This window comes from Silurus aristotelis (genome assembly GCF_946808225.1).
Source record: "Silurus aristotelis genome assembly, chromosome: 4".
Classification (NCBI taxonomy): Eukaryota; Metazoa; Chordata; class Actinopteri; order Siluriformes; family Siluridae; genus Silurus; species Silurus aristotelis.
Window position 1 is genome coordinate 12162914 of NC_139577.1, and position 27377 is coordinate 12190290.

At 40.2% G+C, this 27377-nt stretch overlaps 2 protein-coding genes across 4 annotated transcripts in view; both read right to left on the reverse strand.

The window, feature by feature from the left end:
• Nucleotides 1-490: 490 nt before the first annotated feature.
• LOC310725039 (mRNA decay activator protein ZFP36L2-like) lies at nt 491-4210 on the reverse strand. The gene is made up of 2 exons (XM_083539611.1): nt 3837-4210; nt 491-3719 (listed from the first exon to the last, which is right to left on the reverse strand). The coding sequence occupies exons 1-2, from the start codon at nt 3924-3926 to the stop codon at nt 2562-2564; spliced, it is 1248 nt and encodes a 415-aa protein (XP_083395737.1). The 5' UTR covers nt 3927-4210; the 3' UTR covers nt 491-2561.
• A 1944-nt stretch (nt 4211-6154) lies between these two features.
• thada (THADA armadillo repeat containing) overlaps nt 6155-27377 on the reverse strand; it is a 98168-nt gene continuing 76945 nt past the window's right edge. For 2 of the 3 annotated variants that reach the window (XM_083539837.1, XM_083539838.1), the window contains exons 32-38: nt 21149-21528; nt 15003-15127; nt 13677-13749; nt 11728-11887; nt 11316-11438; nt 6633-6802; nt 6155-6535 (exon numbers count right to left, since the gene is read on the reverse strand). In XM_083539837.1, the coding sequence (XP_083395963.1) occupies nt 6218-6535; nt 6633-6802; nt 11316-11438; nt 11728-11887; nt 13677-13749; nt 15003-15127; nt 21149-21528 (1349 nt within the window). In that variant the 3' untranslated portion in view covers nt 6155-6217. The remainder of the gene's footprint in view (nt 6536-6632; nt 6803-11315; nt 11439-11727; nt 11888-13676; nt 13750-15002; nt 15128-21148; nt 21529-27377) is intronic. The other variant, XM_083539839.1, reaches the window with a different exon arrangement.

The window sequence follows — 27377 nt, forward strand, 5'->3', positions numbered from 1 at the left end:
TTTATTTTCTTAATGACTTGCCGGCACTGATAACTAATCAAACGCACCATACTACTGAAATCCTTTCGAGTCTTCTAAACAAGGGGCAGAAGAGAAGTCAGGATAAATGTGTCAGCTGGCTCACCCTGGCCTGAGCGAGAGCTGCTATCTGCGAGTGTGTGCTTATACAGAACCACACCTTTTAAACCGGGCTAAAAGGATTCGAGGGTTGGAATGCTACGAGTCCTTACAGCAGTTAAACAGGAAATTGCTGACATGCATAACAATGCAAATGTTTATATCAGTTCTTGTGAACCAAAAAATTCCCTTTTAACAAACTAATATACCTCCAGAGACAGCAATAGCAGAGGATGATATAGAAAAAACTAAGGATCTGCTTTAGTAACCTTAACATTTTTATTTTTCTAGAATTATTTACTATTTTGAAAGTATTTATTGAAGCATGTGTCTGCATTTTGTGAACATAATGACAATCACATGGGCCACACTCTAGCAAGTTTGTGCATACCTTTTTTTTTGCAAATAATTTTATTGGGAGAACTACAAAAATGTACAGTACAAAGTTAACAGTCTCACACGCAACTTGTAGTGAACTGAATCCCCCCTCGAAAAGAAATAAAAAAGGATAACTCGTCGTCTTTTTTGTCCATTTTTAAGTTACATTCAAAAAGCTTTACTTCTGATAAAAGTAGTCAAGGGAAAAAAAAAAAAAGAAAATAGTACATAGTGCCCAGCCCTTGTACCTACTATGTACAAGCAAAATGTGTTCAATCTCTTGTCTATCCCACAAGTTCAGAACCCTTAGACCAATACCATATCAAAAGGCGATCGAGAGAACAAAAGAATTTGACTAAAGTGTATAGGAATTTAAAGTAAAAATAAATAAATAAAATAAAAACACATGGGGGGGGGGGAGAGAAACGCTTCGCTGGTTGCTCCAAGGCCCCTCTTTTAACAAGTGGTAACAACCTTCCAAAAAAGTTCAATTTCAAACCTACATTCAGCTTCTGTATGTATAAAACAATGAGTTGTATCAAAATACTTTATTTGGTTAACAATAAGGCATGTATGTGGGTGGACCCCTTAGGCACTAAGGCAGTAATACTGGGGCGTGAGATTGCTACATTCTTAAAGCACGTGGCAGGAGTCCTTGCCTGGCGCTGTACATTACAATAAAAAAGAAAGAAAATACTTTTTGGTTAATTTATTCACTTGGGATCATGGTCACACAAGTATGACTTTTTCTTAATTTAAAAAAAAAAAAAAAAAAAAAAAAAACAATCACTACTAGTTTGGACGGTGTCTAGACAACCACATGGTTTTATACATTCTACAGACATAGCTTTAAAAAAAAAGAAAAGAAATAACAAAAGAAAGTCGGGGCAACAAGGGATTTTTCAAAAACGATGAGGTTGGAGAAAAAAAAATATTAAGTCTTCCATAAGCAACAGCCCAACAAATGACAAATCAAGCAAATGTGTGTTTTTTTTTTTTTTTTTTTTTAAAAGGTACGTAAACAAAAACAAAATTAATGAAATAAATATCACATACAATCTCTTAAATTAGGCTTTTTTTTTTTTTTTTTTTTTTTTTTTAAACTCATTTACAATAAAATAAAGTGAAGTTACAAAAGACCAAACAAAAAAAAAAAATATATTACTGTGGGGGAAAAAAAAGAAAAAAGAAGAACATACACTCCACTTTATGTAGATTAATAATGGCGATCATAATTTAAACATAAAAGAATATAGATCTATTGCTTCAACATACTTGATAAATACAGTATGGACACAATTACCAAAATGTAGCCTATACTTTTTTTTCACAAGATAATAAATAAGTTAAATAGGTCATAGCCAGTTATGTACTGCTATGGAATCGCTCAAAACAGCTAAAAAAATATATATATATATATAAATTCAACCATCAGCAGTGATTTTCCCAACAGACCGAACAAGAGTGCTTCAGCTAAGCAACAAAAACTAAACTACCCCCCCCCGAACCACTGGGTGGCGCTGTGACTGACAAACTTTTTTGGAATGGAAGTTTGTGTGAACAATTTTTAAGCTTTCAGAAGCGCATACATAGGCTACTTTTTAATGTCAAGGCATATTCTTGGTAAAACGGAGGGCAAAATTGTTAAATCTTTGTCTTTCACGGTCAAAAAGATGTGTGCACAAAAGACCCCCCCCCCAAAGAAATACACCATGTCTCCGGAAAGTGTGATGGTCTCCTAAGCCATAACACTGCGACTGTATGCTGGTCAAAGTCACCGGTGGAATGCCTTCGGTCGATATCTACTTTCATAGCTATCGGTTCAAGCTGAAAAAAAAAAAAAAAAAGAAAAGAAAAAAAAATTGGATAAAGACTAATGCCACACCGAGGGTCTGGCGAGTCACCTGCCCCTGGTTGTTTCTTTAAAGTCCGTCTAGTTTACACAGCGCTGAAGAGACGCCATTTTAATAACGGTTAACTTTCGGAAGTCCTCCAGTCCGTTAAAGAAATAAAGAACGGGGCAAAAAAAAATCCCATTACAAAACAAAAACAAGACCATTAACATCTTAGTCATCAGAAATCGACAGCCTGCTGAAGATTGGCAAACGTCTCCCGGCCTCCAAGCTGGGTGACTCGGAGCCGCTGAGACTTCCTGAAGAGCTGAGAGAGCCACTGGCGTAGCTATCCCGGTCCGACATGGAGTCGTAGGGGCTGGGGGGCGAGTCGAACACCGGCGACTCGGACAGGCGCTGAAGGGCCTGCAAAGGCCCGAGGTTGAAGGGCGGAGAAGGGGGTCCCATGGCGGACTGGAAGTTGCTGTAGTAAGCCGGGGTTGACTGGTAATTAGCATGTGTGTGCGCGTGCACGGCGAGCAGCGCCTTCAGGTCCTGTGCCGTGGCGAATGAGGAGAAGGCGCCATTAGCGCTCGGCGCTAGAACGTCTTCAAAAATGGGCCCGCTGGACCGGGAACTGTCGGAGGAAGAAGAAGGAGGAGGAGTGCGGGATGTGGGGCTGTCCATGAGAGTGGAGTCCAGACCGTGGTGTGTGGAGAAGCCGGAGAAACTCAGGCTGTGGTGGAGCTTGGGTCGGTCTCGAAAACCGGCGACAGCAGCCTGTTGCTGAATCAGGTCCCGGCTGGACTTCAGCTCGGGCGGCATACTGGTGTTAGCGTTAGCCGGCGCAGGTCGGCGCTCTTCCGCGTTGTGGATGAAGTGGCAGCGCGGGCCGTAGGGGCAGAAGCCGATGGTGTGGAAGGTGCGGCACGGCTCTGTCTTGTACTTGGGGTGGCGGGACAGGCTGCGCAGCTCGTGGTAGCCGTGCGCAAACTGGCACTTCTCGCCGTACTTGCAGGCGCCGTTCTCCTCGAAGGGCCGACACAGCTCGGTCTTGTAGCGCGTCGAGTTGATCTGCGAGCCGGGCTTCTGCTGCAGCGCCTGCAGCTGCTGACTGCGCTCCCCCGTGTCGCTGTAGGCGCGCTCGCGGTACTTGTTCTCCTTGTTCATGATGGCGGTGCTGCTCGAACTCTCCTTCGCGTTGCTGTAGCAGGGGATCGAGTATTTGTTGCCGTTGTTTGCGCAGTCGGCGTTACTCGTCGAGTTGCGCCGGAAAAATCCCTGCGCGTACGAGCAGTTAGTCGCCAGGGACGAAGACGTGACCGGCGCTCCCACCGCTTTCTTGTCCAACATACTGTTGAGATGGAGCGCGTTCATGTTCAGAGTCTTGTCCTGTTTAGGAGACAAGGGAGGAGAGGAAAGTTAGTTAGACTATAACGACTTTTCCAGCTAGATATATTGCACGACTGTAAGTAACTACTGCACCTTAAAAGTTAGGATTCGTCTTACCTTGTACAGCATGTCGATGTCGTAGAAACCGGACAGGATGGTCGCAGACATTTCTATTTCTGAAGTTTTGAGTCGCAGTTGATCTTTCATTTGAGGACCTACCGAGATCCCGTAGTGCAAAGCGAGGCTTTTAGTTTGCCACGACTGAATCGTGTGTTTAAAAACAAACAAGGAAAAAAAAAACTCCGGTCTAAAACGAGAAACACGCTACTTTGCTTGTGTGTTGCTCTGTGTGTTTTTATTGCTGCTTGTGTCTCTCTCTCTCCGTGAAGTGCCAAGCGAGAGCAGACCACAAACCGCTCGCTTTCCCCCAACATATACGGAGCCGAACGTGTGTCGGTGGGCGGCGCTTCGCGCTCGAGGAGGTGGGTGGGGCCACGGCCGCTTCACCAAAGTTTCCCCCGACGTCATGCCTATTTAATAAGTCGCATCTAATTGGCCGTTCCTCAGGCCCCACCCCTTCTCGTTCAGACTACAAGTCGAACTTTTTTCGCTCAGAAAGCATCATTGCCGAAAAGCCCACGGTTCGCGCACATGTTCCCAAACAACACGCTTTATAATCCAAATTATTCAGATAAGCTGCGCGGATCTAACTCTCTTTAGGTAAAAAAAACAAACACACAAAAAGGAATTCGCTTGAAAATCAAATATTACATTCAACTGGTAAACAATGAAACATATATTAAGATGTAAACAATGCGACCACATGTTGCGATCAAGGGGAGGGGGTAAAAGATCAGATCATGTATGGGTTGCTGGCATTGAGACGTGCAGATGGAGGGAACTGGATGGGAGTGAAACGCGCCCCTGTTGCTCTCTAGGACATTATGTACTAGCTTGCAGAGGCTGTGTAATCATTTACTCTGACTAACCAGAGAAAGCTCCAGTTAGTCTAATCTACCGTTCAGAGTGACCCAGTCACAACCAAAACTTTGTACATGTTGAAAATGTTTGAATCCAAAATTATAAATCTGTATATAAAAAAAAAAAAATATATATATATATATATATATATATATATATATATATATATATATATATATAAACACACACACTTGAACCTAACTGCTTGAAAAACACTGATTATAGACAGTTGTATATGTTTATGGTTTCAAACAATGTCTTCGATCTCAGGGCATGAACAGCCTTACATCCACACACTTTCCCTCCAAAGCAACAGAAAGAAATAAAAATCATGTGAAGGAATGTGCTAATGTTTCCCTATAAAACGATCCCATACTGCCCCCTAAGGGTAAAAAAAAAGTCCATTAAAAAAGAAGACTCGACCGCCACCTAATGGTCAAGACGAAAACACGAGCTTGTGCATATATAGTGCAGAGGTCTTATATAGGAAGCAAGAAATCGTCTAGCATTCAGCCTCAACACCGGCCGGGGCGGCCCACCCTCTTACACATCCGTACCCGTGTGTATGTAAAGGGGTCAGTAATTTTGGACTGTTTCCAAGCATTACATCACTGTACAGTAAGAGAACATTCAACTAATGTAGCCCTGAAGGCAATCCAGCTGTCTACACACATGCCAGCCACCAGTCTGCTGTTCAGTGCCAATTGCATAACGTCCTACACACGAGAGGCCGGCTGAACTATTTCTGTTTTTCTGGGAACTGTGTAAAAGGGTTCCTCATATGAAAAAGAAAAAAAAAAAACATTGTGATGTTTGGACAGTCTGTTGGACAATCAAATGTGTAAAAGTGCATGAGAGAAATTGAAAGAGTTGACCTTGATGTTTAGATACGAGTTTGTTTTCGTAGTTTTTTTTTTTTTTTTTTTTAATGTGACAGAAAGAACAATTGTGTTTGTATTTTTCTGAGAATATTAAAACAAGACAATTGAGTCATGAGATACTGATCCCTCCTTCCCTTAACCTCCCTCAGGCCCATGCTTATGGATACAAATGTTAACAAATAAGCCCCAGAGAAATTATCGTAGTAAAACCTCAGTTTTTATTTCGATGAAAAAAGTTGGCACATCTTCCACATTTTTAATATGCCAACCACCACATTAGAAATAAAATACATGATATACTAAAACGTTGTTTAAAATATCGAACTGGACTGATCTCAGAAAATTATACTCATTTGGCAGTGGAGAGGAAATGCTAATATAATCCTAATATTTATACTCAGTCACAGAGTAAATGGGTTTCTCTGACATCAGCTGCAACATGTCCGAGATGCAGACACTGTGAGCAGTCGAAGGTCGTTTAAAAAAAAAAAAAAAAAAAAAAATCTCTAACATTTCTCTCTCCTCTCACTGAAAGGAAAATTAATTATCCTTTTATTTACTAAAATATGTAAAAAAAAAAAAAAAAAAAAAATTTATAATAATTTAAGTAAGAGGGAGCTGAAAGACTCCTGGTTTTCAGCTGGACTCTGTTCTTCGCCTGATGGTTGCCAGGACATTCTGAGCGAGTGTGGCCCGCTCATTTAGCAGAGTTAGCTTCGCATGCTCTATGGTGGCGGAGAACTGAGGTAGGGCAGGGAGGGAGCTCATTGCTCGTCGGGCCGAGTCAGCATTGGCATCAGCTGTGGCAGAGATACGATCAAGGTCCGCTGGGCAAAACGTGGGTGAGCCTGGTGCTTCAGACAAAGCGCACAGATGTCTGTGTAACAGTCGTGCCCATTGCAGAGGCTCGGCCCACAAGTTGAGTTCTCCTTTCTCAAACAGGAACTCCTCATCCTGAGTTGAGAGACGAATCTCAGTGTTAGGGAACATTTTGTTTAGTCAGTATTATCTTGTTCAAATTCATCATGTAATGGACTAAGTGTGTCTTTACCAAGTCAGGGGTTTTCTTGTTGCCCAGCTCTGCCTGATTTCCTCCCAGCAGCCACTCTGTCAGGGTTATCATGCCAATAGCCACCTGGTCCCACACCTGGAACAGCTGGCACAGAATTCCCACTCCCATCTGCAGAGCAACAGGGGGAGAAACAGCTCCTTGGGCAACACCTGGAAGACAAGGTATGAAATGAAGGAATTTAGGTCAAGTGCTGATTTCCTCTGATATTCTCCAAGACATGATTTCGGGGGCAAAGGTTGATAATCCAGCCTTAAAGGAGCAACAGTTAGTACAATTCTATTCTAGAGCCAGTAAGCAATGAAGGGTTTACTGGAACTAGAACAGAACTATACTAACATAGAGTAACACTAATAAAGAGTATTAAAGGCAAAGTAATAAAGGGAGTTTAAAGGTGGAAAAACCAGTAGCACATGCAACCCACGACAAATCATCCTGGATGATCATTTCCTGCAAGTAGAAATGTAGTTTCTTAATGTAGAGTTTCCCTGTTCCGAGAAGCAAAATGATAAATACAAACACTGAGGTTAGCCACAGAGAGAATTACGGTGACAAAATCAAGAAAATGAAAGAACAGAAAACCAAATAAGCAACATGGGGACTCCAGAGAAGAGATTCAGAGGGTTTGTCTGGTGACAATATTAACTCCCATCTAAAGCACTGGTCAAACCTCTGTCAAGACTTTACTTTTAATGACCCCAAGTTGTTCATGCTCACTGTGGCAACGTAAGAGTGAGTCACAAGTTTGTTTTGCTTTTTTGCGTTCCTCTTTAGGTCCCCCTCCCCTGCAGCCAATGTCTACATTACTTCCATGGTCAAGTCACTGGGACCTGCCAGTCAAAATGCTGCCTTTGCTGAAGTCGAGCATAATGACATCCTAAAGACTAAACCACCCCCCCCCCCTGCACCCACCACCACCACCACACACACACACATACAAGCATACTAGGAAAGTACTGTTGGGCAGAAAGTACATATCTCCTTTCCTTCCAGTAACTGAGCAGCTGTGCGTGTGTGTGGGGGGGGATTGAGGGAATGCAGAAAGCTTTTGATTGTACACTTGTAGTGCCGATGTAAAAAGACCAGCCTTTCTCTCAGCAATATCATGGGATAGCCCATGTCTGTCCTGGCCAGCCTCTGATGCTATTCATCCCTGGGGATTTGTGATGGGAAGTGTCGGCCTATAGAGCTGGAAATAAGCCAGGCTTGAACACACCATCGTCCAGGCATTAAAGGCATAATAGGAAACTCAAGCTGCTTTCCATTTGGGCCCTTTTCTGTGGTTTCACACTTCAGTAACGTGATTTCCCAACCTCTCCTCGCCTTACAACAACAACCCCCCCCCCCCCCCCAACACACACACACACACACACACACACACACACAAAACCCTGTCGCTCTCATGGTTCTGCATTTCAGTTTTTATCTCTTTGTTTATGCGTGCCTTCGGGTGACAGTCCCCTCCTTTAGAAAAATGATTATTTGCAAGCCTTATGTTTAGGTGGAAGCCGCAGGTGACAGCTCCTCGGTTTCAGGTACGAGATGACACAACTTGACCAAAGGTTGAACTTGATTTCACAAAAAATAAATAAATAAACACGTAACAAGACTGACACGAATTGTTCGCCACAACCCAAACTTGCAACGTAAATTAATAAGCCATACGGTTCAATTTAATGATGTCATATGATTATGTAATGCCTATTCTTAAATCCAAGAGAGGATGGAATCAGGTTTAATCCTGAATGGAGTGAACCAAGTTTCCAGTGTCCTTGAGGGGGAAGAAGAAGAAAAAAATAGAAAACTTGTTTTGGCTGAGCTTTGTGTGGCTGCTTGAATGTAGAGCCGAGCTGAGATTCCAGCAGAAAGCTTAATTCCCGTAATCGCAAGAAGGCAGAGGACTGGAACTAATTAAAAAAAAAAAAAAAAAAACCTTTTTGAGTAACGAGAGAGGGGCTTTGGTGTGCAGCGAATTCAGGATGTAAGGCGCTGCAGCTGGCCGAGTGTCGGGTGTCTGTGCATGGAAAGGAGGGGTAAGAAAGGAGGGAGTGTTTGTCTGGCATGGCATTGAAATCAGAGACATCCACAGCACAGAATGTGTCAGCGTGTTCTGTGGCTCTGTGTGTGGACAAGAGAACGTGAGCTCACACACAAACACGGACAACCACTGGGGCTTTGACATCACTCAAGCATTTACAGAAAATACTTTTTTTCTCTTCTTTTACTATCAGATACTACATAAGTGGAATCCAAGTGGCTGGTATTTGTAGATACTGTAGACAGACAGACAGACAGACAGACAGACAGACAGACAGACAGACAGACAGACAGATAGATAGATAGATTTTTATTGTCACTGCATTGTATATGTATACAGTAACAAAATGCTGCTTAGCATCTACCAGAAGTACAAATAGTTATAGTTATTTAAATTAAGATAAGATATACCTTTATTCTTCCCAAAAATTCAACAAGTGCAAATATATATACCACATGTAATATATAAGTGGATAAATGTACAGCAAAATAAATACACATTAGAATTTATATTAGTGCAGGATGTGTGTAAGGCACAATATGTGTAGATAATTTGGAATATAAAAATGTACAATGTGGGATATGTACAATGTATGTACAACTGTATAAAAGTTTTACACAGTGTATATACAGACGATATAGATATGATGATGATGACATTTCACCATATGTCATACTCTGCATGAATGCGTATGTGACAAATAAAAATTGAATTTGAAATGTATGTCTAACTATAGACCTTCTGCTGACATCGCACGTATGATGAAGTTCATGTTCTCATGGCGAATATGCCTTGGAAAAACATAGGAAACATAGGTGTGCAAGGTTTGTGGGGAGGAAGTGTAGGTGTGAAACTGGGCGGTATCAAGGTGAGGAAAATAACACATCAAATTTTATAGCCTTGACTTCCTCCAGAGACCTACGGGAACACAGACCAGGGGAGGGCACACACACACACATACTAACATATCGTTGCTAAAGACAACCGCTAATATAAAAGGCTTGTAAATGACACAGAGCGCATTTGGTGTTACGTAAATGAGAATGTTTGTCGCTATCAACTATCAAACAACGGCGCTAAGGGATATCTTGCCATACTTTGTTTATCAAGTGATGGACACTAGTATTAGACGGCATTGCCTTTTGCCTGACATGACGATGCAAAATCAAAGCTTTCTGTAAGACAGTTTACACCTTCACGTGTCTCAAAAAGAGTGCCACGAATGTGTGCTCAAGTCAAAAGCCATTGGACACATTACTGCAACATCCTTAATAAAAGGAAACTACAAAGACAAGTTCCTGAATGTATGAGAGCAGAGGATTCGGTGAATGTCTACAGTCAGATGGCTGCCAAATAGGTCCACATGTCCTGTTCAGCCATTAGCAAGACAAGGAGGCTGTTGTTTTACTGGACAGATAATCCACTGATAAGCTCAGAAGTATTTTTTTCCACGTTTTTTTTTTTTTTTTTTTTTTTTTTTTTTTACTAGAATGAAGCCTGAAGCAGACAGACAATATTGTTCAGATTATGCTATTAGCTGTTTTGGCCGTATGATAATGCCTTTAACCTTTCAAACATTCTCGATATTTAAACCCGGCGAGCCAAGAACAACATGCAGCTTGGGTAATACTGGCTAGAGACGCTGAACCGTTTTAAAATCCATTTCGAAAGACTGGGCTGGAATGTTGAACTTGGACATTGTTAATGGGAAAAAAAACAACGCTCCCATTCAAGTCATTATTGAAGCAATGATCCTACATTCAAATAGCTGAATTAACAATTATTCAAACAGCTAATGCAGTGGAACCGGGGATGATACACTATAATCAGATGAGATCAAACTCAACGCCTATTATTTTTTAGATTAATGATGCATGTTGTACCCACAACACAAATAAATGACTATCATGCTGATTATAATCGTATGGACAACACACACTTTATTAAAGAGAAGGAGAATCGAAAACAAGAAAACGGCTCTGCAAGACAGATGCTTAAACATCAGGTTTTTGAGGAAAGAACCTCATTTTTAGAGGGATAACTTGTTTTATTTGAAATAGTCTTTGTGTAAAGAATAGAAAGTTCTTCACCTATCAAGACTATTTCAAGCATACTACATTTTCTGGCCTCTGGCTTTCTGTCTAGCACCAACCGGACTCCTCCTGACAACAACAACCACCAAAAAAAAAAAAGGTGTTTGTGAAAGATGTGTGAAGTTGCTTATCAGGATGTAGATAGACGTGCCGGCACGGATGCAGTTTTTGATGTGGCTGATCTACGAGGCCGAGTCGTTCCTGCTCTCTGCATCGGCGAGTTTGACACCTCTATTTCAAAGCCCCGAGTCTACTGGACCTCCTCCTCTTTCCACACCTTGGTTCTTTTGCTGTCAAGGAAGGCTGTAAAGAGAAACTCGCACCTCCCCACCCCCTGCTTAAACACTAAATATATCAACCCACCCCAACCGAGTCCTGTAGGCCTGTACTATTAATACTGCATCTACCAGATCTGGACCGTGCTCATCCAAAGCCTTAATGTTTATAAAATCAGGAAGTCAAAGTGGAAACAATGGAGTAAAGCTTTCCTCTATATTATGTGTGTGTGTGTGTGTATACTGTACACGTGCATACCTGTGGTGAGCAGATGTGCTGGCAAGTAACAGATAAAGTCAGCAGCTTTGTCTCTCACATCCTGGTCCTCATCCTGCAGTAAGGTGAAAAGACTCTGCCACAGTGCCAGGGTGTGGGTGATACCTGCCACACACACACACACACACACACACACACACACACACACACACACACACACACACACACACACACACACACACACACACACACACACACACACACACACACACACACACACACACACACACACACTCTAAACACGCTTTTATCTGCATAATCTGCTGCATACACTATATGCTAAAAATTTATTGGGACATGTCTTTTGCAGCTAGGTCTTGGATCCTGTAGCATTACATTTTATTTTTCGCTTGGATTTTCCCTTTTATAAATCTATAAATGAAAATATACTTACCCAAAGGCATGGTGGCAGAGGTCAACAGGAATGGCGTGACCTTCACCAGCACCTCTGCAGCGGCCTGTTTGACCTCGGCCGGCTGTTCCTCACTACAGTCCTGAGTCACCTGCGCCACCCAGCGGGCAGCGTGAGACACTGCAACCCCAAGTGGCACCTCCTGCACACACAGTACACAGGCCTCCTCTTTAATTATATTATTAAATGCAATATTTGCATTATTGTTCTTCTGGATGAACTCGGTGCCTAAAAATGAACCTGATTTGGAAAAACCCACCCTCTGAAATAATGGATTCTGTGCACTAATAAAGGATGGTGATGTCAGTCGCAGTGATATTTAAGTCGACAAGGTTGTGCTCACAGCTGCACACCGCACGTCACCTAACACCTAGCAGCTAATCGCCTAATGACCGTTCACAAACATCTCAATGACTTACAAACTGGGTAAATAGCTTCCAATAAACGCTTAGGAAATCCAGCTGTCCAATCTGTCCACAGACAGCTCACAAAACCATCTATATACTTATATGCAGAACATACAAGAATACTATGAATATATTGCATATTTAACCTCATACAAACCCTGTAAGAACAACTTTTTTACTTTTTTCCCCACTCAGCATGAGCTGCAAACGAATAAAAAATATATAAATAAAATATATTTTTTTCGAACTGTGTTTTTACTCTGAACATTTCCTCTTCAAATTTAATCATTCTGGGTAGATTAAAGCAAAAATGTATCTTTTTGATCATCAACAATTTTCGCTGGAAAATTAAGATTGCACACAAGGAAATGCAGCTGACACGAGGAGATCTTGCGACTCTCACTAAAAGATTGCAGTCTACATGAACAAGCCTAAGAATAGAAAACCTTTAAAAACAACTTTTTAACATTATTCATTTTATCTTTAAAGAAATATTGTGCCAACATAAAACCCTCTCGTATACGTTTCCCAATTCAATCTTATATGCTATGTGTAATCTTTGGGCTTATATAATAGGACATTTTAACTGCTTTATATCAGCTTTATATTAAAGTGCTCATTTTAATACGTAAGGTTTATACCAAATAGTAAGTAAAAGTAAAATAGTAAAAACAAGTTTCTATCATCTAATAAACAAAAATGCATGAATAATCATTTATATTGTGAAGCCTTCTGTGAGAAGCCGTTTATTTGACATATATAAAAGGGGTTCTCAGTCAGGATGCAGTGCTTTCCGGTTTTCTCTGCAACATGACAATCATGTGTTTATTGTCTTATTAACCTCGAGAGAGAGAGAGAGAGAGAGAGAGAGAGAGAGAGAGAGAGAGAGAGAGAGAAAGGAGTAGCTGGTGAGGGAAGTACTGTTTATAACGCAAGTAATACCAGGAACTTGTTGATCTCGTGAGCATTGCGTAACGTAAAACGGCACTATAAATGGATGAAAAATGCAACGTGTGGTTTGTTAATGAATACAAATTTTGGTTTGCTTAAAGAAAACATGGACACTTTTTTTTTTTAGGAGGGAATAAAGGTCTCTGGCTAAAGTGTTGGACTTCTGAACGGAAGGATTTGAGTTCAAATTCCAGTATCACCAAGCTGCCACAGCTGGGCCCTTAAGCAAGGCCCTTAACCCTTAAATAAGGGTTGTATTGATGAGATAATTGTAAGTCACTCTGGATAAGAGCTTCTGGCAAATGCTGCAAATGTAAAATGTAAATGTTGTAGCACTATGTTATTCCTCGTTTACAATCATGAAGGGTGCCAATAGTTCTAGAGGTCAACTGTATTGAAGGGTAGGAGGGCAGAAATGATGTACCAATATGAAATAAATGGCAAGCCTGCTCTAGAGTAAACGAGGGATAAACTGTTATATTGCACTCAAGCAGCATTGCAACTCCAAATATCTCACAACAAAAGCGCTCTCTTTCTTTTCCTCACTCCCTCGTTCCCACTCTTCTTCCTTACCGACAGCGTCTTTTCAGCCAGGTGCGCCACCAGTCGAGAGGCCAAAGAGAAGGTAGCACAGTGCAGCTCCGAGCTAAAACACACACAGACACACAGATCATTATATATTTTCATGTACAAGAGGTTTTGCAGAGCTACAACATGGCTGCATGCAAATTTTGTTAGGCTTCAAGTAAATAAACAAACAAGCCCCACACACAGTGGTTATGTTTATGAAATGCAGTAAGGCCTCTTTTCAGTAGTCACAAATGTGCCTTCACAAAAAAAAAACAAAAAAAAAAAAAACACCCTCACGCATCATAAAACAGGCGGGTTGCACCGTGCACTCGACTACAGAGCGCAGGAACAGAAATGCTTGAAGCAAATGTCCAACTACGATGATCATCGCCTCCGAACAGCAACGCGAGTCTGAGGACAAGCGTGCAGCCACATTACACAATTACACACTCGCTGCCAGCTTTGCTCCGTTGCTTAATCGCGGAGCAACTGGTGCACTCAAAACCTCTGCCGCTTAAACAACATTCCAGCCAAAACCGATTTCTCAACATCGATCTTAAGGAGGGGCAGACTGGCCAGGCTCGGGCTTTTTTGTAATTCTACCCTGCAGGGTGTGTATCCATTCATACGGGTCTGAAATGACCAGAAACATGCCTGTAATTCAGACCCTAGGCCTCCTTCAGCCTACTGCAAAACACACACACACACACACCTGTCGCCAGGTGCGCGACCCAGAGACAGACACCCACATGACTACACACACAAGCGAGCCCATTTTACACACACACTCTTCACAGACACACTTCTTTTACATAAACATACAGCTATTTATGTGCGAGCGCATTCAGATAACCACAGGTACACGAGATGCATGGAGGTAGCTGTGAGCCGGTAAATGGTGAAAATCAATATCCTTTATGCTGCACCTCGGCTGGGAACGGATGATTGGTGTATACAGGGGTGCTGCTCACCACAGGCATGTGTGGTCTCTTTCATGTTGGAAGGCCACATCTGAAACCATCGCGCCCTTCCTCCTTGCCAGTACACTACGAGCGACCTTCTGCCACCACTGTGGTCATACCCACAGCCCTAACCGCCGCTATTCGTCAGGATCGGGTGTTCTTAAAGACAGAACTTAGCAGGCCAGTGAGTTTTTGGTGTCAGTGGAAATCTTCGCTGGGTGTGGGAAAGGATGTAGGTAGCTGAAAAATGCTAACGCTGCTGGTTTATTATTATTTATTATACAAATGAACAGCAGCTGCGCAAAGGTTGAGTTTGCTGTCTATGAATATTAGGGTGTACAAGAGGAACGCTGGTCAGACTGGTCACCTGTGTGTGGAGCTCTCTGCCACAGAGAGGAGACGATCTAGTGCCTCGTCGTCGCTTAAGGACATACTATTGACCTGCCATGGCAGGACAGAGGACAGCGGGAGGACGCAGAGAAGCTGCAGGACCTGAAAAAAAGACAAAATAAATTGATTGTTAGTGTAACACAAATAACACAAACTGTTCCCCAGGTGTAATAATTGGATTAAAACATTACAGATTATTTTACAGGAGGAGGATTGAGAAATGGCAGAAATATGACAAGACCCAACACTGGAGACTCTTTCCATAAATGCTCAATGAATGTCTTCTTTCTAAAAAAAAAAAAAAAACCTCCCCTATATCAACAAGTAAACACTCTTTATTGACAAGTACTGCATGATTTCATAATCCAATCACAACCCCAATTGCAAAAAAGTTTGTGTAAAATGTAAACAAAAACAGAATGCAAACAAAAACAGAATGCAATGATTTGCAAAGCTCATAACCCCAAATTGAAAAACGTCGATTTTTGCCCTTGTCCCTTGTGCACAGAGAACTTTTGATGATATTATATACTGTAAATTATGAGATATTTAACTGTTTTGCTATTTGATGTTGATGTTGGTGAAGCTCTGCCCAACTTTACTTCTGAGAGACTCTCTAAGATACACTATTTATACCCAATCATCTTACTGACCTGTTGCCAATTAACCTCTTTAGTTGCTAAATGTTTCCCAGTACAATAAAAATGTCCGCAAAAGCTTAATTGTCTTATATTTGGTGCATTGTAATCTTATATTAATAATAACTAAATACATTTGACAATACTCAAATATTTTGTATAATCCTAATTGTTATCCCAGTTCTCGTCTGTTTGTCTGCACCATCATTGTTAACGTAACTGCCACTGTTTTATTCATCATGTTATCACAATTCTCGAACTGCTGTTCATAAAAACGGTCACGCCCGTCACTGTGTGTGTGTGTCTATCTGCTGGCCGTCTCCCCGAGGTCTTTCTCCTTTGGTACAGTGCACACAAAAGAAGTCTAGCAGGGTTTCCCCTCTGTTCCTCATCTCGACATCCTTCCACAAGTCAAACACATCTGGTTCCGACCCAGCTGTGTCGTCTTTACTCACACGCAGAAAGGGGTCTCTGATCTGCAGCTCCTCTTGCGGAAAAACGTGTTTCTCTCTTCTCAATGCCCTTCTCAAAAAAAAGGATCAAACTGAACTAATGACTGTCTAAAAGCTTATTGAAAGACAGGTCATTTTAAAGTACATTATATGGACAAAAGTTTGTGGACACTTGACATAAGATTCAACATTCAGTTCCTTCTGGGAAGATGTGCCACTAGATTTTGGAGTGTGTTTGTGGAGATTTGTGCCCATTCACTCACAATGGTGTAAAGTCAGGTACTGATTTATGTAAGAAGGCTTGGGATTCCAATTCATCCCAAAGATGCTCAATAGGGTTGAGGTCAGACCTCTATAGAAGACCACTCAGGTGCCTTAATATTTCAGTACATATAATGTATCCTTGTAGGATTCATATATTGTAAAGTACAAAAGGTACTCCAACAACACGTGCCTTTGCTTCCCATTCTGTATGACTCGAACGGGTCAGGGAGCAGCCAAGGACATTCTGAGTTCCATTACTCATTATGAGAACTGGTGCATGAAGGTGTTGTAAGAACTTTAACCTGTTTATATTCGTACTGAAATTTGCCTTAGTGCAGCTGTTCAGAACAAAATACAATTCCTACAGTGTGTTCTAGATGAATCCTTATTTCTAAAAACAGTATATAATATTCTTAGGGATTAAGATTAATCAGTTAGAATTAATCGGTTTTGCCGATAAGTTTTTCCGGGTTGCATTATTCGATACAAGAGCGGCCTCTAGAGGCAAATCACTGACGCCATGTGCTGTTTATTTGAATTGTTTTTTTTTTTTTTGTAATTTTGGATGTAATTGTTTTTATTTAAAGTGTTAGTTTTTGTTCCAGTTTAAATGCATATATTTTATTTTCCCCAATATTTATTAATATAATTAATATATTTATATTTGTTTAATTTAGCAGACTTTCATGATTCAGTGGTGTTATTTAGTTTTTATTTTTGTAATACAGTTTATTACTACATTCTTTTTATTTTATTTTTATTTTCTGATTTGGGCATTCATAAATAATTAACCTTTTGGATTGCACAAAAAAGTACACCATGAGTATGGCTCTCAATAAAAATAAACGCATAAATAAATGATTAAATAAATAAAAAGATACAACTTGATAAGTTCACCTTGTTGAACTACAATGGCATCTGTGTAAAGTGAGCATATTATCCACTGAATTCCCTTTTCAAGCTTCTGTTTATTAAATTCCTGAAATTCCTAAATTGGTTTATAATTGATTTTAAAATATAATGGCTATATAATGGTTCATACAATGGAAAGAATAATAATAAAAAAAAATAAATAAAAAAAAAACCACCACTAAGACCAGACAGAGAGCAAATTTAAGCTAATTTTTCTTTTTTTAGCATTGAATATGTATCTAATGTTCTTCTATTCTATTCTCTCCTTTACATATTCTGTCTCTCCCTTTCTTCTATCCATCACTCCCTTTCATTATCTCTCTCTCGCTCTCTGTCTCTCACTCTTTATCTCTTCCTTACCCTCAGATTCTCTCTTTTTCACTTTCTCTTTTTCTAACCCTAACCCTAACCCACACACACACAAGTGGAATGTACATGACTCATGAGCATTGTCAGAAAATAAAATAGCACGAGGTCTTGCATTGCTACAGAAAGCCTCCTGACTGTAAAACCCATACAAGTGAGAAACTCATCCCAGTGTTCCTCTTTTCACTTTTCCTCTCAGAATGCTTTATAAGTGGAGCAGAGGCATCACCATGGAAATCAGGCCAAAGTGAGTCCCTGGAGCAAGCAGGAGCAGTTTCACAGCAGCCTTTTAAACATTAACGGCTGGCCAATAAAACCTGGCACACTGACACAGATGGTACACACACACACACACACACACACACACACACACACACACACACGCACATGCACACACGCACGCACGCACACCATGTGCGTGTGTGTGTTTGTGCGTGAGGGGACATGTGCAAACGCACATATGCTTTACACGCCGCTCTGATGCCTGTGTGTAATGACTGGAATGACAGAAATGAATCGAGTGTTTGTGTTTTATTTTACTAAAATAAAAAAAATACTTTGATCAACACCTCCCTTTTTTTTCTTTGTGTGTTGCATATCCGTATTTAAGGAGCCGTCATTAATTCAGGCAATCAGAAAGAGTCTGATTACATTTGCATTTATGGCATTTGATACATGCCCTTATACAGAGCAACTAAAATCCATATGACATTTATCTCATTCATACAACTGATCAGCTTTGGGGTTAAGGGCCTTACTTAAGGGCCCAGGAGTGGCTGTTTGGTGTGGCGGGGATTTAAACAACCTTCAGATCCAAAGTCCAACACCTTAACCATTACCTGCTACAGTACCAGTGAATTTACCATTGAAACAGCTGTCTCCGAGTCTTAGAACAAAGCACTTTGATCACAAGCATGACAAATGATGCCAAGATGGATGAACACACACACACACACACACACACACACACACACACACACACACACAAAGTGGTATATACTTTTGTGTGTTATTTCAGTTTTAAAATTCCTTCCTTCTTACTTGGTACTTCTCTTTTCATTTCCTGTTTTGGGTTCTACTGAGTGCCGCTAGAATGTTTGTGATCCTTTTACTATTTATTTATTTATTTATCTATTTTTATCAAACCATGCAAACGCATTATTGGTGGTAAATATAATCATTCAGCAGCAATTTATATCTCTTACTGGGAATTGTATTGTATGTGACCATGCAGGAGTATGAGGGAATGATGATGGACTTCTGATCGAAAGGTCATCGGGTCAAATCCCAGCACGACCAAGCTGCCACGGTTGGGCCCTTGAGCAAGGCCCTTAACCTTAATTGCGGCGCTATTTAATTGAGATGACAAAGTCGCGCTGGAGAAATGCGTCTGCTAAATACAGTAAATGTAAATATAAAGGAGCGGGATGGCAATTGGGCAAGAGTTTAGTGGATGTACCTGGTTTCAAGAACACAAACTTTGTCTTCATTATCAAAGTTCTATCTTCACTGCACTGATTGAAGTGTGCCATAATTTGAATCTAGTGTGAGACTCTTGCATTGAATAATGTTAGTGAGTCCACTGAACAAGAACAGTGTGTGTGTGTGTGTGTGTGTGTGTGTGTGTGTGTGTGTGTGTGTGGCAAAACAGCAAGATGGAAGCAATAATCTCCAAAAAGGAGCACTGCCACCCTCAACTTTGCTCAATACCGCATAGATAATCCAGACGCCATTGGATGTGCAATGTTCTGTGGGCAGATATAGAACTTTAAACCAAAAAATTTAAAAACCAAACAGCTGCACCCCAACTTCTGCAGCGAGTTTTGTAGAACATAAAGGTATTTGTCCATGAACTGTATCTTAGTCAAAAGTGGGTCATGCACCAAAACAAAAACCATAAGCAAAGCTTTAGCAAAGTAAGTTTGGAAGTTAGACATTTTAGAAAACCCACTCCTTAACCTAGTAATAATTCAATTCACTTTTATTTTTATAGCACTTTTAACAATAGACATTGTCTTAAAGCAGCTTTACAGAGATCAAGTGGTTATCAAGTTGTATAAACAAATGTATAATTTTATTGCCTATAAGTTTGTTCATTGTAATTGTAAGTTTATCCATAATGAGTGAGCCAGTGTGACTGTGGCAAGGAAAAACTCCATGAGATGGTATGAGGAAGAAACCAGACTTGAGAGGAACCAGACTCAAAAAAAGAGCCCATCCTCATCTCAAGTTTTTATTTAGGCAGTTTACCTCCAGTGAATAACCTGTAATTGAACAAGGGTAAGCGTTGAGGTGAAAAAAGGTTTAGGTTACCCAAAACATAAATATTGTACATTTTTTTTCATTATACAGAAAGGCTTTTGTAGGGAAAAAGTAATGGGTTCAAACCTTGCTGTGCTGTTCTGCAGTAATGGAAGTAAATAAAACCATGTAAGTTGATGTTAACCGTTCCTACAGGTGTAACTTTTTTTAATTACTTAAAAACACTGTATAAAAGCAGTGTTGGAACAGACTGTGTTACTGCAACATTTAAAACAATATTTGGACAGTATTGTACTGCAGGAAGTAGTGTATTGCTCTAATAAAGGTGAGAAAAAGACATTTAACCAAGAAAGACTCTGACAGGAAGCGGTCTAGCAGGTCTAAAGTGAAAGCAGAATCAGAAGACAAGTTTTTAAAAGTCAACAATTTGCATGATTTGCAGCTTAAAGGACAACAGCTTAATATTGGTCAAAGTATGGAAGTCTCAGTTTCAGCTGGGGAAAAAAAACAGACAATGAAGAGCAGGTCAAGTGGATGTAAGAAATTCATTGGTATGATGAAAAAAAGGGGCTTTCCTGAGCCATGAAGCACTGCCAGTGGACTGAAGACCGGACAAAATTTGGGTTGAACCAAATATTTGGTTTATCACACTGGGTTTTTGTACCCAGGTGAGTTGAAGAAAGGATGATTGACACCAAAAGTCAAACATGGTAGATCCAAAGTTGGTGACTTGCACAGACTGAGTGGCACTGTGAACTAGATATATGATCAGGTGTTCATCCTACAGCAAGGTAATAACCCAAAACCTTGCCTCCAGGCTGTGAGAGAGCCATCTTAAAAGACAAGGACAAGACGGTAGGCTTCAAATCATGGAATAGCCAAGCACAGTCTCCAGACTTAATCCCCTGATTTGGAATGAACTCGACAGAAGGGTGAAAAAGCAAAGCAACCTTTAGGGCAACACATTTGTGGGAACATCTGCAACAGTGTTTGGAAGAACTTTCAGACTAATATTTGATTTCTGGTTCAGGAAAAATGCCAGGAGGGTGTTCGGGTGTTACATCTGCCAAAGGTGGCTACTTTCACAAGTTACAATTTTTGATGTTATTAAACAAAATGATTTTTTTTATTGTTCAAGGTAGTGTATGTAGGGGTCAAGGCAAATCCAGAAAGATCGTTTTACACATCTACGATTTAGAATTTATGGAGAAAAAAAAAGCACATCTCACCTTCGCTAGGCACATGGGATGGGGCTCATGTAATGCCAGGTAAGTTAAAGAGGACACGCTGAGGTCAAACGGAAGAGCCTGTTGTTCCCTGTTGGTCTGCAGTCTTTCCAAAAGCCGCTCCAGTACCAGTTGTCTCACTTCGTAATGTGAGCACTGCAGCAGGCGACTCAGGATGTCCTTGAGCTGCCCCTCTGCTTCCTGCATGCTCCATTGGGCAGATGACTCCATTGCAATTCTGGTTGCCAGGTTTGCCAGGCTCTGTAGGTACTGCGTGGCCCCAGGACCGGAAAGGCGAACCTCATCAGGATTGCGAGGAGCCACAAGCTCAGAGTCCATGAGGATGGCAAATGTCTCCATACGGAGCTTCTTCAGCTGAGAATCTGAAGGGAGGCAAGTATAGGGGTTAGTTCTTGTTAGTTGTAATTTGTTGCAGCAGCATATAAAGGCCAAAAAATTGTCACGTCAGATACAGTAGCTGAGAAATCAGGACCCTACAGCCTAGAAACTGAAAAGATGATTAAAAAAAATCACAGTCGAAACACTCAAAAAAAATAAAGATATTTAAATGTAAAGATTGTTTTCCATAACAGCACGGCTTGAAACATAATTCACCGATTTATATTACATGTAATGACAATTTCTAGAATAACAAATTTCCAGTGGTGGACAGTAACAAAGTAAATGTAATTCATTACTGTACTTAAGTAGCTTTTTCGTGTATCTGTACTTTGCTGAAGTATTTCCAGTCGGGGAGACTTTTACTTGAAATTAAAAAGCTCATTTCAATGAAATGACTTTTTTTTATTAAATGATACTTTAACTTCACTACATTTCAAAGTAAAATATCTTACTTTTTACTCAACTACATTTTGCGAAATCAGTAAACTGGGTTGATTCAGTAAGAGTCTTATAACAAAAATGGTAATAGGATTATAGCCATAATAAATCATAGTACTTTGTATATTTAAGTACATTTGAAGAGAAATACTTTTGTACATTGACAAGTGAAAATTTAATGGGAGCACTTTTACTTTTACTACATTAATATTTTACCAAGTGTAGCTCTACTTTAACTTCTTCAACTACATGGTTTGTGTACTTCGTCCACCACTGAAATGTACACATGGAGTTGTATGGCATGCGCTCCACATTAATGGGTTGAAAAAGGTTTTATAGTTGATATGACATGTCAGTGTTTGCTTCAAAGCACTGACATGGGTGACTCTTTCCAATCAGGTGGAAACTTCAGGTTTTCAAACACTGGGAAGTATTTACTTCAGTAACGTGACTGAGAACATAATCTTATTTGCTTCACTGATGTTCCACAACATTAAACCTACCATCAAGTACAACACCAGTCTTTAGTAAATGTAAAATTGTAACCATTAGCTAAGTGCTTCTAAATAAAAGCTCTCCACAAACCTGTTATAAAGGACTTTATAAGTTTTCTATAAAGCACACAAGGCCATGGTTTATCCTTCAATTACAACATTCACATGTTCTGAACCAAACCTGTTCAAGCATGACAATTGCCTGGTGCAGAAAGGGAGGCCCATGAAGACATTTTTTGCCAAATTTGGAGTGGAAGAACTCAAGTGACCTGCACAGAGCCCTGACCTTAACCTCACTGAACAACATTGAGATGAAGTGGGACTGACCTTTTGTGTGGCTAAATCAGCACAAATCCTCACAGCCCCAGAGAGTCCAGTGGAAAGCTTTATCAAATGAGTGGAGGCTGTTATACACTATATGGACAAACGATTGTGGACACCTGACTATAAGATTCAGTTGTGCTTACTAAACATTTTATACCATATTTAGTACCCAATTGCTGTTATAATAGCCTCCACTCATCTGGGAAGATGTTTCACTAGAATTTGGATTGTGCTTGTAAAGATTTGTATGACAAATAATGTTAATAAAGTCAGTTACTGATGGTCAGATAGGGTGAGGGGCGGAGGCCTAGGGTGCAGTCAGTGTTTCAATTCATCCAAAAGGTGTTCAGTAGAGATGAGGTCAGAGCTCTATAGCAGGTCACTTAAGATCTTGCACTTAAATCCATGTGAAGCATATCTTCATGCAGATGACTTTATGGATAGGGGCACTCTCATACTTGAACACGGATCCCCTAGTTCAAGTCAAGGGAGACTCTTTCCTATCTATCCTACCCAGATCTATCTATCCAACCCAATCCTACCCTAGCCTGCTCATTTATCCTACCCTATCATATCCTATCCTTTCCTATACTATCCTATCTCACCTACCCCCTATAATATCCTATCCTTCCCTATACTACCCTATCCTATCTATGCTACCCTACATATCCTATTCCAACCTACCCATTACTACCTACCCTACCCTATTCTACCCATCCTATCCTATTTATCCTACCCTGTCTTACCTTTCCAATCCCACCATATACTACCCTATCCTACCCTACCCCGTCCTATCCAACCCTATCCTACTTATTCTACCCTACATTGTCTGAGCTACCCTTTCCTATCCTACCTTATCATATGCTATACTTCCCTACCTTATCCTACCATATGCTATTCTATACTACCCTACCATATCCTATCCTATCCTACTTACCCACTCTACCCTGTCCTCTATCCTATTCTATTGTACCCTACCATATCCAAACTTATCATATCCTACCTATCCGACCTATCCTACCCTTCCCTATCCCATCATATTCTTACCTATTCCATCATACCTTTCCCTACACTATCCTATCTATCCTAACCTACCCTAACATGTTCTACCTACCCAAACCAGGTCTAATCCCAGGTCTAATCCAAGTTCTAATCCTCTGAACCCTAGTTTATGAGGAAAGAAATAACTGACTACACTTGATATACTTAATCTAATCAGACACTGAACATCACAGAGCACCCGTATGGACTGGAGAAAACCACATCCTCCAAAACAGTCTTTCCCATCACGTTGCAAAGAATCACTTGGTACCTGTGTGAACATGCTCTCAGGAATGCTTTCAATCACAAAGATTCCAATGTAAACAGAGATTAGGCAACGCAGGATAAATTGCAATGAATTAAACAAGAACATCATTCCAAATAAAACAAACAGAAAAAAGAGAGTGCAAGAGAGAAAGAGGGGGAGAAAGAGAGACTCTACAGTATTTTGCATAATACAGCCTTTAAGCCTCAGGGAAAAGGAGCATCTCAGCAATAATTCAGCAAATAAAAAGGACTCTTTAGCAAGACCACAAGTGTGTGTGACAGTGTGTGAGAGCGGTAGCGAGTTTTATAAGAACGTACATTCTTTCAGAGACACACATCCGTTTAAAACCAGCGCAAGCTGACTCAAACGACACTAACTGATGCCTCGACCACTGTGCTCAACTACAAAAACGTCATACTAGAAAATCGAACCACCCACACACACACACACGTAACAGAACACATTTATACTCCTATAAAACAGTCAACACTTTACCCTATTGCCCCTTTACACCTGACTGCAGGACGACAGAATCTCGCAGGGGCAGAAAATCACAACCCTGCAGAAACCCTTTTATAGGTAATTCATCTGCAAACATGAACAACCGACATAATGTGTAATATCAAAAACATACACACACACACGCACGCACGCACGCACGCACGCACGCATGCACAAACATTCAGAAAGTGCTTCGAGAAAACTGCTTTGACCAGAAATTCACTGCTTACTTCAATAGTCACTGCAGTGGGAACGCATGCACACACACACACACACACACACACACACACACACACACACACACACACACACACACACACACACACACACACACACACACAACAATCCTAGAAGTCTATTCTATACTAGAAGACCCTTTTTTTGACAATTTACCAATTTTTTTGTTTTATAAAGACCAAACCAAATGCTCCCACAAGGTCAACACTATCTATTCTTGTCCTTGTGGGGGATATTGGTTCCCCACCATGACAGAAAGATGCACGCGCACACACACACGCACACAAATTGTAAAAACTAGAACACAGGCGTTCTGAAGCTCGCTTGCAACACATGAGGGGAAGAAGCAGACCACATTCCCATCGTAGACAAGCCCTCTCTGACTAAATTCCTTGGCCCAGTGTGTGTGTGTGTGTGTGTGTTTTCCAGATAAGAGGCCTGTTTTCTATAAACACTGAGTTATTTACTCCATTTAAAGAAATCCAAGAATCTTGATCTTGCAACAAGCAACTGGACAAACAGGGTTTAATGCTGGACATAAATGTTTGACAATTGAAAAAAAGGAAAAAAGAAATCTCAATAAAACCGACCAAGTCTGAAAATGAAACCAGACTACATTGAGCTTCCCCAGAATGACTGAATGAGGGATCTAGTTTTATTTTTGCTCATAAATGTTTCTAACACAACCACAGCCAAGCTGTCTATGTAAATGAAAGGTAGCCTGTGCGTGTGAGCGAGTTCGAGAAAGAGACAGGCTCAGAGGGTGAAGTGAGTTGCTGCTGTTTTTTACTGGCGAGGGTTTAACTGGATATAGTGAGGGGGGGTTTAATGAGGCTATACGGATCGACCGCTGCAGCGTCAGAGAAATCCCCTCTCATCCACACACACACACACACACACACACACACACACACACACACACACACACACACACACACACACACACACACCAATGCTTTTTGGAGCTTCATAAAAAGCAGGTGGAAGCTTAAGCACGAACCATTCAGCTCAACTTTTTACTTAGGAGTCGGAGCCAGGAAAAGAGAGAAAAAGCTGATTTCTTTTTAAACTTTCAAAACTTTGGAAAAAATAAAAATAAAGCTCTACATGAATAAATCACTTGTTTTTGCCACAGAAGTGTTTCAGCGCTCTCATTATTGATTATATTAGACAAAAAAGAAACAAAATGAGAAAATAAATTACCAGGGTAATCCCCAGAGTTCAGTATGAGGAGATACACTAGAACGACAATAGCATTGGGACGCATGACTTTTCCAACTTTTCATGACTTTTCTAGATACACTAGAACGACAATAGCATTGGGACGTATGACTTTTCCAACAATACATGGTTCCTTCCCAAACTATTACCACAAAGTTGGAAGCTCACAATTGTATAGAATGTCTTCGGATGTGTTAGGATTAAATTTTTCCCTTCGTTCGAACTAGGACACTAAATTCTGCTCAAGACAATTGGAGAGGAATGTTGTCTCATATGTGTCTGATACATGATTTTAGCTTCTGAACAGTTCTGGGTGTCCTTTGTTGTGTTTTTTTGTTTCATGATGCACCAGATGTTTTCAAATGGTGAAAGATCCAGACTGCAGTCATGTCAGTTCAACATCTGGACTACTGCGAATTCATGCTATTTATGTTACCTACAATTCACATAAACCTGCAGTGTTTGTTTTAAGCCACTAGAAAGTTCAAGTTTTATCAAAATGGCGACACAGATATGAACATCTGGAGCCCCTACCAATATTCAGGCCCAGATCAATTTGTTTAGTTATGTCCATGCTGAGTAACTGTGTCCAGCTGTGTAATGTGAAATGAGATAATAAAGACATAAAGAAAAATAATGGCGCATTAAAAGTAATTAGTCATGTGATAATTTATGTGACCTATTAAACACAAAACGGTGGACAACGTTGTTCTACAGTTATAGTGTCTGTTTAATAGAGGTGTTAAAGTTATCAATGTCAAGTTGTTAAGTTCACTTTGCCATTAAAGAGATGGAAAGTAAATAAACGTTTGATGTATATAACACAGACAGAAGCTTCTAATGACTTTACACATGCATAATATAGAGGACATAACAGTTAAAATACATATAATACATAATAACATAATATTAAAACATAATATTGACATTCACGGTTCGGTTTGGACCTGGGTTTTTAAATTACGGTTTGGTTGCATTTCAATACAGTTAAGGGGAAGAAATGCAAAACAAAATTTGCTTGTCTAAATTGCATTATTATTGACATTTGTGATCATCAACATCTGAACACTTTACATTGTTTAAACAATTTTACATAAAATACCTGCTTGGTTATATAATATATAAAATTGTATTTAAAAATATTAAATAAAAAATAAAATAGAATAAATCAAAAGAATGCAATCCACTGTTTTTATTATAATTATTAAATTGAGTAATTTAAGTAAATAAAATGTAATTTTAAAAATTTAATCAAATATATATTTTTTTAATAGTTTTTTTTTTTTAAAAATTCACTATTTAACTG

Excerpts from the sequence above, each read along its gene's own strand:
- LOC310725039 (XM_083539611.1), bottom strand. The coding sequence starts at position 3,926 with ATGAAAGATCAACTGCGACTCAAAACTTCAGAAATAGAAATGTCTGCG. Across the intron at positions 3,720-3,836 it reads ACATCGACATGCTGTACAAG|GACAAGACTCTGAACATGAA; the intron begins GTAAGACGAATC and ends TCTCCTAAACAG.